The sequence below is a fragment of the Capra hircus genome, chromosome 19 (genome assembly GCF_001704415.2).
Source record: "Capra hircus breed San Clemente chromosome 19, ASM170441v1, whole genome shotgun sequence".
Classification (NCBI taxonomy): Eukaryota; Metazoa; Chordata; class Mammalia; order Artiodactyla; family Bovidae; genus Capra; species Capra hircus.
The window spans coordinates 24455651-24473859 of record NC_030826.1 but is presented as its reverse complement, the minus strand read 5'-3'; the positions used below and the strand labels follow the sequence as shown (position 1 = coordinate 24473859).

Sequence of the window (18209 nt, the reverse complement as noted above, 5' to 3'; positions counted from 1 at the left end):
TATGTGGAAAAAGCAGTTCCATCAAACCTAATCTCAGAGCTGTGTCAAAAAAGCTTGCAGTATTGAGTCCTAACTCTTCAAGTTTGGCCTGTCGAATGGTATACCTGGAGACAGGCCCTTTGTAAACAAAGGGAAAGGCAGACCAACAACTGGCTTGGTCAGCCATGTACTTTCATATAAAAATCATACCTCCACCCCATTGAAAAGTAGCAAAGGCCAAAAAAAAAAAAAAAATCCCTCACTTTTAAGAGTAAACTTCGACTGAGGTTTGCAGTGGTTTTCCCTCCCAGCGGAAAACACTTGTAGGACACTTGATGGTCTCATGGACTTCCCTTGTGGCTCAGCTGGTAAAGAATCCGCTTGGAATGCAGGAGATCTGGGTTCGATCCCTGGCTTGGTAAAATCCCCTGGAGTAGGAAAAGGCTACCCACTCCAGTATTCTGGCCTAGAGAATTCCATAGACTGTATAGTCCATGGGATTGCAAAGAGACAGACACGACTGAGTGACTTTCACTTTCACTGATGACCTCATGGTCTTCCTGATGGAGTCCCTCCACAGCTCCTGTGACCCTCTCCAGCTTTGTGCTTGATGGTAACCAAGCAAGTGATGTTTCTACCATAGAAACTATTAACTCTTCTCCTTATGTTTTGGCAGATGTGGGGCAGTTTCTGGCACGCATGAGAGTGATTTTGGAATCCCTTTTGTCACAGTATAGCGGGAAAACCATAGTAGAAAAATTATGTAACTCGGTGTTGTCGATGGCAGCTCGCCAGCTGGTAAGACAGAACGGCAGCTGTTTGTAAGAGGCGGGAGAGGGGTTGGTCATCTGCATCCCTGGCTGACTCTGAGGCGGACGCTGACTGCGTCATTCATCTTCCTTCAGGTAATCTTTCTGCTGGACTTTTGCACACTGGACGTTTCACACTGCACGCTCTTGAGAGAGTTCAGTGCCCTGACAGAGCTGCTGAAGGAGCTCTGCAGTGACCCTGATGGAGGAGTGAACAAGGTACCTCGAGCTGGCATTTGAACATGCCTTGTAGCGCCTCTCAAGAGCACCATGCCCATGCGTCATGAGACATACCACTCAGTACAGGTCTACACAAATAAGTTGCCTCTAGAAGGGCTCCATCTGTCTTACCAGTATTTTTTCAGTGTTTATCAACTTTATCAGTGTTGGTTTTGCCAACAAGGATAATTGCCAGTCTGAGTTGATTTGGCATGGTCAGCATTAGACAGGAGACCCCGAGGAAGCTGTACATAGATTACTTTCATCATTGTGTAGCACATGATGTTATATAAAAACCTTATAAATGATTAATCAGATTGAAATCCAGAAGGGAAAATCTGTTGTTGAAAGGCAAACTAGAGGGTTTGTTATTTAAAAGCATTTTCTTCCTTTCTCAACCTGACAGGACTCAAAAGTTTTTTCAATATCTTATTTGGATCTCACAACTCTGGGGAATTCAAAGGGCATATATTTAAAAGCCCATTTTTAAGAAAAAAAAGCAAAGACTGAAAAAAGGAGGGAGAAGACAGGATAGGCTCAGGTTTGCCAACATCCCAAATAGGGAGGTCAACTCTTTAAACCACTGGAAATTCACACTAGTACTGGTTTGTAAGAAATAGTTCTCACAGATAGTCATAATTAAAAAAATAAAAGCTAATCAGAGTTACTATAGTGCAACAGAAACCCCATGTCTACTCTGCTGAATAAACGTATAGTGTATCTTGGTCGATATGTATAGATGAGAACGTCAGGTGTAGTTTTAGCCCATGTGGTGATTTGTGTGGGCGTGTCAAAGGCTGCCATCGGAGCCGCTGATGCAGGACCCAGCTTCCTGGGTGTGGATGGATGTAGAGTGACAAAAACCCTCCTCTCTTGACTCGTTTGTCTGCCTAGCTGGATGTCGAGACTTGGCAGCAGGAACGCCCTGTGGTGTTACATACGTGGACCAAGGAGTCTGCCCACAACTATGAAAACAACTGCCATGAAGTGTCTGTCTTTGTCAGCCCAGGGGCAACCTATTTCGAGGTGGAATTTGATGAGAGATGTGAAACTGAAAAAAGGTACAGCTCGTCTGCTCTTTTCTCCCCAAGCAATAGTGGATCAAAAATGAGAGAAGGAAAGTGATAGAGGTTGTGCTTTCACAGGTATGATTATCTGGAATTTACCGACGCCAGAGGTGGGAAGACACGCTATGACACGAAAGTTGGCACTGACAAGTGGCCCAAGGTGAGCGGTGTTTGCAGAGACTCACAGGGGCCTGCTCCTGCAGCAGTTCCCCTGTTACCAGCCTCAGGGGTAACAGAGATAATAGTCCTTGACGGGAAGCACTTATATTACACTTTTGTGAAAGGAAGTGTTCGTATCAGAGTTCAGCACCTGTTTTGTGATTAATGTTTTTGGGGGGTACAGCCATGGCAATTTGTTTATGTTTCGTCTGTAGCTGCATTGGTATGGTGGGGGAGTGGTTGAGTCACCAGACAGAGACTTATGACCCAGAAAGTCTAATAACTTGCTCTCTGGTTCTTCATAGGAACAATTTGCTGCCCCTGGTCTGTATCACATAGTCCAGAGTACATGGCGAATTGTTATCCTTAGTAAGAAGGGCCGATCGGTCCAGCAAGGCCCCAACCATGGTGGTGAAAGCCAGGATCCCCTCATAGTTAGGGCCACGTGGTCTCTGGGGCTGGGAAGTTAAGTGTTGCGTCACTGTCAGCGGTCTTGGTTGGCAGCAGAGGAGCAGGCAGGATGGTCTCTGGCTGAGTAGGTGGTGGGCAGATGGGCATCTGAGATTTAGGAAACCGACCAGCAGTTTTCAACTTTGCTTCTTCATAAGGTGCAGTGGTGAATTTTCTGTTTCATTACTCCGTTGTTCATTTCTCCTTTAGTACTTTCAGAGGGGGTGATAAGACATAATGGTGAGAATATAAGCCAGTTTTAAATTTAGGCTTTTTTGAGTCAAGAAGAACACACTTCTTACTGAAATGCTGCCTTCTCTAATTGGTTTGACCACATGACTTTGTTTGTCTCTAGAAAGTGACCTTTAAGGCTGGTCCCCGGCTGCAGTTTCTCTTCCACTCCGACAGCAGCAACAATGAGTGGGGCTACAAATTCACCGTCACTGCCTACGGCCTGCCTGATGTCGCTGTGTCTTGGGGGCTGGACTTACAGCTCCTGGTGTCCCGGCTGATGGGACGCCTTGCTTCCCAGTGCATGGCACTCAAGTCTGTGCACCGTAAGTCCTCGAACTGTCCCTTCTCTCCTTGCTACAGCCACACTGAAGAGCAAAGTGGTACCCCGTCCCGTAAGATGTCTCCACGTGGTGGCAGAGCAAAGGGACTGATCAAATTCCCTTTCAGTTTCCTTGCTGCTGCCGCTGCTAAGCCACTTCAGTCGTGCCCGACTCTGTGCGACCCCATAGACGGCAGCCCACCAGGCTCCCCCGTCCCTGGGATTCTCCAGGCAAGAACACTGGAGTGGGTTGCCATTTCCTTCCCCGGTGCATGAAAGTGAAAAGTGAAAGTGAAGTCGCTCAGTCGTGTTCCGACTCATCGTGAACCCACGGACCGCAGCCTACCAGGCTCCTCTGTCCGTGGGATTTTCCAGGCAAGAGTACTGGAGTGGGATACCATTGCCTTCTCCGTCAGTTTCCTTGAAAGCCAACCAAAGTAAAATGTCCCCTTGACACCAGTTTCATCTAGTTGCTTGACTCAGACACTGGGGCACATCACCAGGGCCACAGTGGTTTCCCTGTCTATGGAGAACAAGTCAGGGAGGGGGCTGGTTTTGGCAACACTGTCCTCATTTTTTTTTGTTAAGTTCTGATACCCTCCCACAAGAAGGTAGAAATTCAGAATAAGTTAATTGTATATTCTCTGATTATGTGACTATTTATGTGAATATGTGTAAATATGTGAACATGGATTTTACTTTAAAGTGATTTCTTCAACTTATGTGTTAAATTCATCCAAGAATGAATGAAACAAATAGAATGAAGCTTTCTAGTGTAATCTTTTTCCTGTATCATTTCTTGAATTTTTCTCCTTTTTAAAGTAAAATGTCATGGAAAAAATTGCATAATGGAAAAAGGCTAAGGGGAAAAGGCATTTTTAATCCTAATACCCAGACATAGCTATTATTAACATTTTAATCTATTTCTACCTAGTCTTTTTTTCTTTGTTTATTCATAAACACATATATGGTGGGTATTTTTCTATTACTGTTATTCTTTTTAGAAGCTTGAAAGTGAAAGTGAAGTTGCTCAGTCATGCTCTTTGCAACCCCCTGGACTATGCAGTCCATGGAATGCTCCAGGCCAGAATACTAGAGTGGGGAGCCTTTGCCTTCTCCCGGGAAATCTTCCGAACCCCGGTCTCCTGCATTGCAGATGGAATCTTTACCAGCTGAGCCACAGGGGAAGCCCAAGAATAGTGGCATGGGTAGCCTATCCCTTCTCCAGCGGATCTTCCCAACCCAGGAATTGGACTGGGATCTCCTGCATTGCAGGCGGATTCTTTACCAACTGAGCTATAGGGAAGCCCTTTTACAAGTTAAAGTTTACAAATTATGAACATGGTATTTCTAAGAGGTCTCCTGTTGTACCCAAGGGATGGTTCTCATTCTGTTTTCGGTTTGCTTCCTGGCTTAGTTATTTCAGAGGGATCTGTACCTGAACCTGTCATACAGAATGGCAGCATTTTGGGACTGCCTGATGCTTTCAGTTCACCAGGGTATGTGTTTATGAAGGATCACAGTTAGGTTCTGCTACATGTGGGTAATTCCTTGCAAGTCTTAATAGCCAGGTTTTTTGTTTTTTTTTAAGCCTTTCCTTCATCAGTTCAAAGATTCTCAGTATATTAAGGGAAAAATAGAACTCTCATAAGCCGCCTTCTTCTCTTTGCAGAGTTAGGCAGTAACATGGCCGTACCTCAGGCAAAAATGGCATTAGTCCTAAACTCCCCCTTGTGGAAACCTGTCTTCAGGCACCAAATACATCCAGAGTTGGGATTAGAAGCAAGCTGGCCCACTCACCCACCCCAGGATATTAAGGAGGTATTTACTTTTCACTTATCTTTGTATTTGGAATGATAAATGTTTACTAATGTTTGTTACTTTAAATTATAAACATCTGTGTATGTATCTTATCACCCCCCACGAAGCTATTAGCTCCTCGAGGGCAGAAACTATCCTCTGTTCATTTGGGGTCCTCACAGGGGCCAGGGTAACGGGTGTTCAGAACTATCAACTGGCAGACTCTGCTGTGGTCATATAGTAGGTGCTCAGTAAATCTCTCTTGAAGGCCTTGTTTAAATGAGTTGAGTTTATTTCCTGTGCCTGCTGAGTCACACTTAAGAACAGATGGTGCATGCTATGCTTATTTGTTCTCCATGGGACAGTAGCACATTATTTAGGCTTTTAATAATATAAACTAAACAAGCTTGCCCACTGTGTCTTTTTCATCTCTCTGTCCCCCTCTCTCAGTTCTACTACTTTTCTCCCTTCTTCCCACTCTCCCCCACCCCAGTTCTTCAGTAATTAGTGGCTGGATCCAGGGACTCTTCTTAACTTCTCTGCTCCTTCAGACCCTTTCTTCTTGTGTTCCATGGCAGTCCACTGTCTTCTCTTACATGTCTCTACTCCCCCGGCCTCCTTTATTGACCTCTCTTTTTCCTTCTTCTATAAAAAATGGGCTTCATTCAGGCTTCTTTGCTTTCCTGCAACCCACCAAGATGTTATCCTGTCTCCTCTCTTCTGTCACCACATATGTGTGGGAAAAACCTAAAGAATGAGTTTCCAGCCCTGGTTCTCCCAGGCTCCAGTCACATATGCCTGTCTTCCCGTTAGGTATTTCCATTTCAGTTTTCTGACTCCCTTTAACTCAGAGGTGTAAAACCAGGCTGTCTCCCCAGACTGTTTGCTCCTGTTACTGGCATTATTGTTCTCCCAGGCATAAGCCGCTGCGACCTAGCATCACCTTTATCCCCACCTTGTTCTCCCCTTTCCTTCCAGTCAGCTGCAAGCCCTGTGGATTCTTCCTTGAGATCTCTTTCCGTCTCCTCTGTCTCCATCTTTATCCAGGCCCTCATCTCGCACTTGCATTGTTACATTGGTACCTACCAAGTTTGTTTGTTTTTTTTAAATCACTGCATTATCTTGTCATTCCACTGCCAAGCACCATTAATGGCTCCCCATTGCCCACAGGGTGAAGTCTAAACTCCTCAGTGTGACAGTCAAGGCTCTCTACAGTCTCCTTTCACCTTACCTATCTGACTCTAGTTCCCACCACTCCCCAGCTGAGACTTCAGGCCAGGTCAGTCTCCCCACTGGCTCTTAACTTCTGCTAACGGTTGTGTTCCTCAGGGCCAAACCTGCCCAGTCTTCAGGGTCCAGACCAAAGCCCATCCCCTCCAGAAGGCTTTTCTTAATTACTTTAACCTGCCAGGAGCTCTCTCCTGTGAATTCTCAGCATTGGTGTCCCTTCTAGGCATTTGGCACTCGATAATCTCTATGCTTTATGGTAGTGGTAGTTTAAATGCTTTTAACGTTTTATTTATGTTTACTTTTTTTTTTAATAACCCGTGTGTCTGTCTGATCTCCCCCAAATAGACTGAAACTTCCTGAGAGTATGCACTGTGTTTTATACTTTTGCTTTGGCCTAGTAGTTGTTCAGTAAACTTTTTTTTTTTAATGAATATGTTAAACATGATGGTTTTTCTTGTTTTATTGTTCCCAGGTTAAGAACATCCCTGATGATCCCTGCCATCAATTTCTTCTTGACTTTGCACAGTCAGATCCTGCCCAGAACTTCTGTGGGCCATATTCAGAACTTTTCAAAGGATTCATACAGGCATGTAGAAAACAGGCCCCAAAGACAGATATAGTTGCTGGTTCCACTATTGATCAAGCTGTGAACGCCACCTTTGCTGCTCTGGTGTATCGCACTCCAGACTTATATGAGAAGCTGCAAAAATATGGTAACTTATACTACAGGGAATATTTTTGATCTGAAGGCCAATTGCTAAGTTTTAAGAAAGCGTTTCTTAAGTGAAAGTTTTAAAATACTTTGGAACATAAACATCCTTCTACAACTATAGACTTCATCTTGTCACTCCTACTGTGCCAATCAAGAGATTCGTGACCAATTTATAGTCAGCAGATTGCAATATATAGCAAGTAGCCTTGGGTTTCCTCATCAACAGGTAATTTGTCTTTATCCGGAATTCTCATGGAAGACTGCTGAGAAGTTTAATGGAAAGAAAACTTAACTTGGGTTGTAGTTCCAGCTAACAAACTAGAAGTTGTGCGGCTTCAGATTAATCAGATAACCTTTCTGCACCCGAGTATCCTTATCTGTAAAGTTTAGAGTTGATAAGCTCTAACATGTTAAGAAATTCCAGTCAAAACCAAAGAAGTTTTGATTATTGAATGTATACTAACCAAGGAGGAAAAATGCAGGTATTAACTCTTATCTTTAGACTTGCGGCTTCTTGGTAGCATGTTCCCTGCTCAGCTTCCTTTGTCAGTAGCACACTCCTTGCCATTGCTTTCCCTCACGTCCCCGAGGCATACCATCTCTGTGTATTTACAGTAAGTATAGACTAGAGCCTTAACAGGAACCACAAAGAGGGAGGGTCTCTCCCTACTCATAATCTTTCAGGGGAAAAACATTTCAAACCCAGTGTAAAGACAGGGTATGGCTGTCCCAAGCATTTTGGCAGGATGTCTGTTCTTTCCATGGTGCCAATGAAATTAGCAGAAACAAATGCTTCCTTCCTTAGAGTAAGTAGTTAATTGATTATTGTTCTAATTATTATTATTACTACTAAGGATATTATTAGCACTGCTACCTTTATTGCTTAGTTCTTTGTGTCTCACATTGCAGAGTTTATTTCCTGAGGTCTAAAATATCTCAATTACTCGCTCAAACCTTAATATTTCCTTTAAGAAGCTGCTCAAATAAAATTATGCTGAAGCATGAGTGACTTAAGAAAACAGCTGTTACACAGAAGAGTGTTATCTCTGCTACGGGATGGGGGTGAACTGACATCATCATGGTTTTGGGAAAAAATAATTCAGTATATGTTCTCATAGTCAAATTGTAGTAAGAGAACTTGACAATCTTGGTTACCTGTGCAAGCTGTCAGTGGAAGGATAAAAGCCTTGTGAGTAAAAAGCTGAGATACAGAAGGTTTCCGGCTGGGGGAGAGGTCCCCCAGCTCTTTTTCCAATCGTGTTCATACCTATCTGCTCTTGAGATACACACAGTCAAGTGTGGGAACAAGAACTGTTTCACCGTGTACAAGTTGTTTCTAGAATACCTGCCGCTGTTGCTTTGAAGGAGGCACAATTGGTCCCTGTCCTTTCTGTCCCTGCCTCTAAGGGACTGTTTGTGGATTCTTCAAGACTGATCTGCTTTGAGAGTGGTCCTTGTCTCGCTAACTTGCTTATCTTTGTCTAAAAAATTGTCACCTTTTTGAGTTAGAAATGTATGGGAATTTTTCAACTAGACTGTAAGCTGTTTGAGGGCAGGGGCCATGTTTGTTTTTCTCAGCATCGCATTCCCAGTACCTGATGTAGAGCCTGGCGCATTCTAGGTGTTCAGAAAATTCATTGCATCAACATTGGGTCAACAGAGAGTGTCACCCTGTTCTCATATAGTATCCTTTGCTATTTATTTGTTTTAATATTTATTTATTTGGCTGCGCCAGGCCTTAGTTGCAGCATGCAGGATCTTCAGTTGCAACGTGTGAACTCTTAGTTGTGGCATGTGGAATCTAGTTCCCCAACCAGGGCTCAAACCTGGGCTCCCTGCATTGGGAGCGTGGAGTCTTAGCCACTGGACCACCAGGGAAGTCCCTCCTTTGCTTTTAAGATGAAGAGAAGGGACAGGCTTCATAGGATTTATTACAGAAAAAAAAAAACTTAAAAAATTTTTTTCTAATTGTAAAAATTATACCTATTCATGTAGAAACTTACAAAGTATAGAAAAGCTTAAAGTAATTATCGACTGTAATTTCACCACTTCGAGAACATTTTTCTTTGTATCTACCTGGCTTTTTAGTTATATGTATATATACGTGTATGTACATACCATGTTTTTATATATGCTCTGTATATCTTACTTTTATTTTTGAAATTGTTTGTTTATTTTATTCTGTCTGTGCTGGATCTTCATTGCTTCATGCACGCTTTCTCTAATTGTGGCAGTCAGGGGCTACTCTTAGTTGTGGTGCAAGGGTTTCTCATTGCAGTGGCTTTTCTTTCTGTGGAGCCATAGGCTCTAGGGCTCATGGTCTTCAGTAGCTGCAGCACATGGGCTCAGTAGTTGTGGCTTACTGGCTCTGGAGCATGGGCTCCAGCTTAGTCGCTCTACACCATGTGGAATCTTCCCAGACCAGGGATCAAATGCATGTCTCCTAAGTTGGCAGACAGATTCTTATCCACCACACCACCAGGGAAGTCCTGTATACTCTTTTTAAATAATATAATTTTGTATATACTGTTTCATAACCGACCTTTTTCACTTAATATATACCCTGAATTTTTTTTCATGTTAAAAATTATTTCTTACTTTTAATTATTTTTATTTTGCTTTTACTATATTTTATATTTTACCTTAATAGTATATCCATTTCAGATGCTGCTCATTTGAAAAAAAAGTTAGTTTGAAGTAACATAGAGAACCCATTACAGGTGTTTGTAGTTTGCTGATGGTTTTCCCCCGAGTCCTCTCTTATCACAGACAATGTGCAAGTGTCAGGGGAAGAGGTTTCCTGTGCAGAGATGGGGAAGTGACTTTGGGCTTAATGTTGCAGTGGTGAGTTGTGTTAACTGAATGTAACCTCTCCTTTCCCCAGTAAACAGCGGGGGCAAGACAGCCTTGAGTGAGGAGTTTGCACAGGTGTATTCCTTGGCTGACGGAATTCGAATATGGATGGTAAGATGTTCTTTTGTGATTATTATATATTTTGAGTTTTTCTACCACATCTTTGAATTAAGGTAAGTAGCTCTCTTCTCGAGAATATAACTTTAGGAATGTTTTTCAGAACTTAAAGTTCAGTGATGCAAATGGATAAATGATAAAAAATAATTTAGGACCCTTGAAATCATAATTTGGTAAAGTTAGATTGTCACAGTACACAGGAGTCAGTTGAGCCCCCCTTACTTGCCTTCTTCTGTAACCCAAAGGCTGCTTGGTGGAACCTAACCTGGTAGATGAGGAGAAAAAGCATTGCGTTGGATTCTGGGCAACCAATGATGGTTTTAGGCAGAGAGGAGGGCTTTCTCAAAGGAGAGGGCCTTCTGCATTTTGGAAGAGTGATTCTGCAGCATTCTTTGTGACAGCAATAAACTTGGGAGAGCAAGACAGCCATTCGTAGGGGATATTATATTACCATACTGTACTATATTACAGTGAAAGTAAATGAAGCAGAGCTGCCTTTATTAACAGGGATGGCGCTCACAAGTGTGATGATGAGCAAAACACAGCAAGCTGTAGAAGGCATAGGTAGGGTATTCCTCAAATAAAACTTAAACATAAGGCAGATCTCTCTGTCATGTAAATAAATACATAGTAAAATTACACAAATGCCTGGAAATGATAACAAGTAAAGGAGAATTCTTTTTATTTCTTAGGTGTGGAGATGAGTAGGTAGTATTATTTATATATATTTACAACCATCTTAAATATTGTGTAATAATTGAGAAAGCAATCTTAAAATGAGTAGAGGGTGAATAATAAGATTGAAAGCAGGAGGGGACTTCCCTGGTGGTCCAGCGGGTTAGACTCTGTGCTTCCATTGCAAGGGGCATGGGTTCAATCCCTGGTTGGGGGACTAGAGTCTCACATGCTGTGAGGCCAAGAAATAAAAAAAGAAAAGAAAAAGCTTGAATGCAGGAGACTTGTTGTGATAATTAAATGAGGATGGCTTCTGCTACTTGGGAGGTAAGATAATTAGACTATGTGATTGATGGGTATGGTGAAAAGGCAGATAGAATTTAGGACTGTTCTCGTTTCCTGGTGGGGTGACTTGGTGAGTGGGAAAAGTATTAACCAGAGTAGGAAGAATGGTCTTGGATCTGGGAGTGGGGAGCTAAGTTCAGTTTGGGACATGTTAAGTCTGAGGACACCTAGGTTATCTAAGATATCTAGCTGGAGAATTTAATAAATATGAAAGAATATACATCTCAAGGCAGAGGTAAGAATGACTTCAAATCATTGGTAATAGTTTTTAAAATATATATTTGCATTTTTCTAGGAACAGACAGCCTTGGACAAAGTCCCCGATGATGAGAACATAGTTGGTGCTCAGTGTAGACTAGATAGATAGGTGGAGACCCGGATGAACAGGATCTCTCAAGAGAAACTTAAAGATAGCATCATCAGAATGGTGGGAAGAGAATCAGCGTACTGACAGTGTATTGACAGAGAAACCAAGGCAATTGTTCAATCGTTCAGTCATGTCCAACTCTTTGCGATCCCATGGACTGCAGCCCGCTAGGCTTCCCTGTCCTTAACTCTCTCACGGATTTTGCTCAGACTCATGTCCATTGAGTCAGTGATGTCATCCAACCATCTCATCCTCTGTCGCCCCCTTCTCCTCCCGCAGTTAAAGAAACTGTGTCTGATAAAGTCAACTCCCTCCCACAGACAGCCGAAGTGAAAAGGGTTTGGGAGCTGGGACAAAGCATATCGTAGACTATGCTCCTGGTTCAGCACAGGACAGACTGCCGGTGACTGGACAAGATGCCAGCCTTCTCTCTTAAGACCCTGGTCTCCGTGCATCATTGGTCTTCTTCCTGGGCTGTCAGCACTGTGGCCCACACTGTGACCGTCGCCTGTGCTGGCACCAGAAGCACCATTCTTTGCCCAGCAGTCTTAGCATCACTTAGAGGCAGCCTCACCTTCAGAGCAGGATAGAGATCAAGCTTTAGTTCAACCTCTGTTGCAAACTGGATGTGTGATTTTTGGCCACACCACACAGCTTGTTGGGGTCTTAGTTCCCCAACCAGGGATCAAACCCATGCCACTTACAGTGGAAACACAGTGTCCTAAAGGCTAGTCCTAACCAAGACCTCACTTCTTTATTAGTAGGTTAGCTTTAGGTAAGGGCCCCTCCATCTCCAGAATTTTTTTTAAAGAATAGGATCGTGGTTACAAATCCCTCCCATATAACACATAGTTGAAAAGGAGGTAGTTTTGCAGATAGACCTTTAAGCAGCTTCAAATTCTGGATTATTTCTAGGACAAATGAAAGCAGTTCGGTCCTGTGTCCTCACCATAGGGCTATAAAGTTCTCTGGGATCTCAACACTGTGTGCTTTTGAAGTGTTAATAGTTTGCTGTGGCTGCTCTTCCTGCCCTGTCTGGACAACGTAACAATGTGGCTCAAACCCTCCCCCAGTTAGAGATGAAGCAGAAGTCCCTGATGAACCTGGGGAGTGAGGCAGAAGATCAGCGCGGGCCAGAAGCTGCTGAGGCGAACCCCGAGAGCCTGGGTGAGTGCCAGCTCCAGCTGTCGTCTATCTCTGGGCCTTCCGTTCCCATTTCATAGGAAACCAGCAACCCATCTTCTGGGTTAGTTTAGTTGAAGCTGTGTTTACCTAGAGAAGGTAACACAGGCACTAAAGGTCTTTTCCAAGAACATGTCACAAATAGGGAAGTGCCAGTTGTTAATTGTTGAGTGTGTGTGTCCATCAGTTGCTCAGTTGTGTCCAACTCTTTGAGACCCCATGGACTGTAGCCCACCAGACTCCTCTGTCCATGGCATTCTCCAGGTGAGAATACTGGAATGGGTCGCCATTCTCTTCTCCAGGGGTTTTTCCCAACCCAGGGATCGAACTGGGCGCTCCTTCATTGCAGGCAGATTCCTTACCATCTGAGCCACCACGGAAGCCCAGTTGTTCATTAGTATGATCCACATGCAGCCTTTTTTAAAAATACCTCTCTTAGGAGGCACCAAGTACTTTATGAGCTACAGCTCATTATGTTTTTCAAAAAGTGTGCATTTCTTGGTAATGTTGTTGCTTAAAACTCTTTTTAGTGAAATACATTGAAGATTTTGCAGAGGAAATAATGTGATGCCTGGGATCTGCGTGGAAATAACCCAGGGGGTTGTGGCAGGTCAGGGGGGTAGGGGTGGTGGTATTAGGAAAGACTGTCCTTGAATTGATAGCTGTTAAATCTGGGTGAGGGGTACATGGAGGATTCCTTATACTATTCTCTCTATATTATATTAATATGTGTGAAAATATACACAGTAAAACTTTAAGTGTGCTGATAGTGTTAGATTTTGACGTGTATAATGAGAGAAAATATGATTCTCTTCTCTCGGTAGACATGTACATCCCTGTATTATTGGAGGTATTTCCTGTCCTAAATTGTAGACTTTAAGTAGATTATTTTCAGTTCCAAAGTAGGCAACAAGTTTCATTTGGACTTTTTTTTTTTCATTCTCCTTATTGCTTTTTTCACATTCAGCGAAAGAGTGTTATCAGAAGAGTCTTCTGCTATTGACATTTTTGCCCATGGGTGGAGGGTCAAAAGAAAGCTGTGACAAGTCGGTGGCCATGGATGACACAGATCACCTGCAGCCACTGGACAAGCGCCAGAGAACAAGCTCTGTGGTGGAAGAGCATTTCCAAGCCTCAGCATCACCCACCGAAGCAGCTCCCCCTACTGCGGGAGACCGGAGCCCCGGCCCGGACGTGCAGCCCACGCTGGCCCCCAGCAGTGGCCCTCCTGCCTTGGAAGTGTCCTCCGTCCCAGCAGAGGAGCCCTCCTCACCTTCCACTCCCACCCGGCGGCCTCCCTTCACCCGGGGGCGACTCCGGCTGCTCTCCTTCCGCTCGATGGAGGAAGCCAGACCGGCGCCTACTGTGAAAGAGAAGTACCCGGTGCTGAAGGACCTCATGGACTTCATTAAAGATCAGTCACTCTCCCACAAGAGGTGAGCACCTTCTCTTTTCACCTGCAGGTGTCCAGTTTCATCAAAGACTTGAAGTTCATGTTATTCATAAAAATGAGCAAATACTAACTACTTGGAGGACAGACCAAGATTTGTCTTAGAATCTTCAAGAAAAAAGCTTTTTAAAACAAAAAAAAGAGGTATTTTTTTCACTTGAGATTTGTACATTATGCTATATGTAAATTATATCTCAGTAAGGTACTATTTGGATTAAAAAAAAGAAACATTTGGTAGCTGCCAAAATAAATCTATCTTATTTTAACCCTGGGAGAAATTTTGGATTTGATGTTTTCTGACAACATTACTTGTCAGTGAGCCTACACCTCTGGAAGTGTTGCATGTTTTAATTTCCTGTCTGAAGTTAGTCCTGTTTAGCACAGAGGCAGAGTTCCTTTTTAATTAATTAATTGTTTAACGTGAGTCATTGGGCTTCCAAACAGTGAGGTGATATGTAATGTTGCTGAGTAATGACTAAAAGTAGCAAACAAGATACCTCACAGTAGTATTTCCTTTTTACTAATATGGCCTCAGAACTCTGGGCGGGGGTCTGTTTTCTTTCTGCCCCAGCTTGCGAGTGTTCTGGGTGTTCCTGACTTGAGTTCTGTCTCCAGTGTTGTAAAGGTTCTCTCCTTGAGGAAGGCCCAAGCCTGGAGCATCCTCGAGGTGCTGAGGATCATCCAGTGTTGTACGGAGTCCCTTGGGCAGCCTCACTGCTTCCACCCACCTTACATCCTTTTCCTGTTGGAACTCCTCACCTGCCAGAAAGAGTTTACCAAGTAAGTCCAAAGTACGAGGGACCGAACCCATGTCTCCTGCTTCGGCAGGCAGGTTCTTTACCACTGAGTCACCTGGAAAGCCCTGAACTGCTTCTTTCACACCCAAGTAAATATGTCAAGAAAATGGAGATAAGAGGAGAGGATTACATTTGTAAAGAATACTTCACATAGTACCAGGCACTCTGGTAGTGGTGGGAAGGGTGGTTTTTTTACTCCTAGTGGGTGGCCTTCTTGACACAAGCAGATGAGTCATTGCTGTTTTGTCTGCTCACTTTCTGCACTTGTTATATTTACTTAAGTTTCTCCACCATTTCGTTAGCTTGCTTCTTCGCTCTTTTCGTGTAAGGAATAATGATTATTAAGTAAATGTTTTGGCCATTAAGTGACTGGTCATGTCTTCTGTTTCTAGTTATTTTGGACACCTGGAAGGCTGTGGCGCAGATCTACACAAAGAAATTCGAGACACTTACTATCAGTTTGTTCTGTTTTTGGTCAAAGCAGTCAAAGGATTCAATAGCAAAAATGACAGGTATAGAGAGTTTAATATGATTTCTAGAGAAAAATCATTCCCGTTTTTTCTGACTTTTAAAGAAATGCATGTCTAATGTTAAAAATACAGAAAAGCACAAAGAGTAAAATAAAAATAACCCCTAATCTTGCCATCTAGAGCTAGTTGCTAATGTTAACTTATCAGTATATTTTCTCCTAGCCTTTTTTCTCTATGGTATATACAGGTTTTTAAAGCAGATGGGTCTGGGTTCATCTAAGAATCTGTAACCCATTATCTCAGTTTTAAAAACTTGAAAGCCACCCCCGAGTCTCCTCCATAGTAAGTGGTGTAGGCATAAACCTTAAATCAAATGGCTCTTCTCTACGCCTGAGCGGCATGACCCGGGCTCGTTGTGGCTGGCCCTGATCTTGCTGTTGATCAGAGCTGAGTTGTGTTACTCAGGCTTTTCCTGTAAAATGTCTCCCGTGGTAGTCCTGGCAGGGTGGAAACCTTGCTACTTGATGCTTTCAGAACTCTTTTGCTTCAGGTGTTCTTTGAAGAGGGTTTGTATGGAGTCTGAGAAATTTGGAAAGATATCGTAAGGAACCCAAACCAGCAGTCTGGGGTTCCCTTCGGCTCTCCATTGACGGACATACCCCGTCTCTGACCCCACTGTCTCTGTCATCCCCATGGGTGAGGGGCAGCTTTGGTAACTCTCAGCTTCACGGCCTCTTCAGGTCCTTGCTGCCTGCCCTGTCCTGCATCCAGACGGCCCTGCTGCACCTTTTGGACATGGGCTGGGAACCCAGTGATCTCACCTTCTTTGTTGACATTCAGTTACCAGATCTCCTCATGAAAATGTCACAGGAAAACATAAGTGCCCATGACAGTGTGATCAGGTAAGGACACAATCTGCAGTCTGCCGTCTCTTCAGGCGCTCCTGGAGGTCAGGGGTCGTAGCAGTAGCACAGGGGTTAGAGCTCAGGCCTGGAGCTAGGCTCTCTGAGGGGTATCCTGGCATTGCCACGCCCTCACTGGATGGCCTCGGACAACTGTTTAAACTCCTTTGTACTTCAGTTTCCTCATCTTTAGAACTGGAGGTAATCACAGTATCTACCTTATAGGATTGCTGTGAAGAATGAAAGAGTTCTCCTCAGTGTTCAGCATGGTGTCTGGGGCATGGTGGTGTGTATAAGTTGGTAGCAGTGGTGCTGTGAACTCAGCATGAGGAACCTCCTTGTTTGTGGATCCTCAGAGCTTGTTGAATTGAAGAATCCTTTGCTGTAGTTTTTTGTTCTGTGTGTGTGATTTCCAGCCACTATAACCTCTTGTACACTGTAAGAACTTAAGGTATAAGGGGAAAAAATAGTAACAAAGGTTTTTTGTTTTTTTTTTCCTTTCCACTTATTCTTTTATATTATTATTATTTAAAAAAAATTGTTTTTTGGCTGTATCAGGTCTTAGTTGCAGCACACGGGATCTCCTTTGAAGCAGGCAGGATCTGTCATTGTGGCGTACAGGCTTCTCTAGTTTCACCTTAGGCTTAGTTGCCCTGTGGGTTGTGGGATCTCAGTTTTGCAACCAGGGATCGAACCTGCATCCCCTGCTTTGGAAGGCGAATTCTTAACCACTGGACCGCCAGGGAAGTTCCTCCTTTCCACATCTAATGAACGTCTTTCCACCTTACTGAAGTCCACTTACACATTAATCACACATGTCTGTAGAAAGAGGAGAAAGGGGAAAGAAGAGCAAGAGGAGAGAATTAGGAGGAAATGAAAGATCTGAGTCAACACCTATTTTCCCTCTCAGAAGTAGGAAAAAGGAGATAGAATATGTGATCTCCTCATTTACCAAACCTCAGCCATTGCCCTGCTGCCAGAGGGCACTCTTGGCAGAGGGAGGGGACCCGCAATAGGAGGAAGGGGTGGGTGGTCAGCTTTAAGCTATCAGTCTGCTCCTTGTTTCAAGCTCCACCTGCCGCTCCATGAGCCAGTCTTGAGAGCAGGGACTGCACCTTCCCCACCAGTTCCCACGGCCCCTGGCCCAAAGCTCAGTGTGAGTAGCCCTGGAATCAGTTAGTTGGAATATGTCAACAAATGGATGTGTCTCTGTCAGTTGGTAGATGCTTTGCATTTGCTGTCGAGCATATGCTTTTGTATTTAAAATTCCAGTTGCCTAAACAAGCTATTGACTGAAATTATGAAAATCTATACTTTTGCATCTAAGAGGAATCCCTGAGATTATTTGTTAAACATGAGGAAACTGAGGACCAGGGCCGAGTGCCATGTCCAGGTCTTATAGCAGCCCGCGAGAGAGCCGAGACCCTGGGGTCTCCTGACTCCCTTCTCATGCTGCTGCCACTCAGGTGTGCTGAGCATGTCCAGTTCAGACCAGTTTTTTGGTGCCTGGCACATCGTAGGTTCACCACAAATTGTTGTTGAGTGGGTTTTTGCCATGGAGATACAACCTTTCAAGCTCCAATTCCTCACCCATTGTAGTAGGCTCTGGAAAGGCCTCCTCCCTTTTTTATTGGTATGTATCTATCAAACATTTGGCAAACCCTGGAGCTTTGAAAACCAGATTGCCCTCTTGCCCTCAGAAGTCTCTAAGAGTCTTGGGTACTAGACCAGTAGGACAGAGTCTGCTAACCTGCACTTACCTTGATTTTTGGCAGAGGCATGCTTTTCTCTGTTTATGTCCTTTTTTCAGCCAATGGAGTGAAGAAGATGAGCTTGCTGATGCAAAGCAGAATTCAGAATGGATGGATGAGTGTCAGGATGGCATGTTTGAGGCCTGGTATGAAAAAATAGCCCAGGAAGATCCAGAGAAGCAGAGGAAAGTAAGATCTCTCAACGAGGGTAATCTGAAGTGATTTGCTGGGAGTTTGGAGATGAAAGTCTGCATTGGGGCATGCCAGCAGGCTCTCTCCTGAGAGGGCTGCATGGGGCAGTCAGTACCCTAGTGAGTGGCTG

General features: G+C 43.8%; 1 protein-coding gene across 1 annotated transcript in view; it reads left to right on the top strand.

The window, feature by feature from the left end:
* The window catches only part of ZZEF1 (zinc finger ZZ-type and EF-hand domain containing 1), a 94463-nt gene that overhangs the window by 42372 nt on the left and 33882 nt on the right, over window positions 1-18209 (top strand). The window contains exons 20-33 of the mRNA XM_013972156.2: window positions 656-777; window positions 885-1007; window positions 1902-2068; window positions 2153-2234; window positions 3039-3240; window positions 4909-5057; window positions 6739-6979; window positions 9863-9942; window positions 12409-12502; window positions 13485-13953; window positions 14583-14747; window positions 15157-15276; window positions 15975-16136; window positions 17947-18076. Of these exons, the coding sequence (XP_013827610.2) occupies window positions 656-777; window positions 885-1007; window positions 1902-2068; window positions 2153-2234; window positions 3039-3240; window positions 4909-5057; window positions 6739-6979; window positions 9863-9942; window positions 12409-12502; window positions 13485-13953; window positions 14583-14747; window positions 15157-15276; window positions 15975-16136; window positions 17947-18076 (2306 nt within the window). The remainder of the gene's footprint in view (window positions 1-655; window positions 778-884; window positions 1008-1901; window positions 2069-2152; window positions 2235-3038; window positions 3241-4908; window positions 5058-6738; window positions 6980-9862; window positions 9943-12408; window positions 12503-13484; window positions 13954-14582; window positions 14748-15156; window positions 15277-15974; window positions 16137-17946; window positions 18077-18209) is intronic.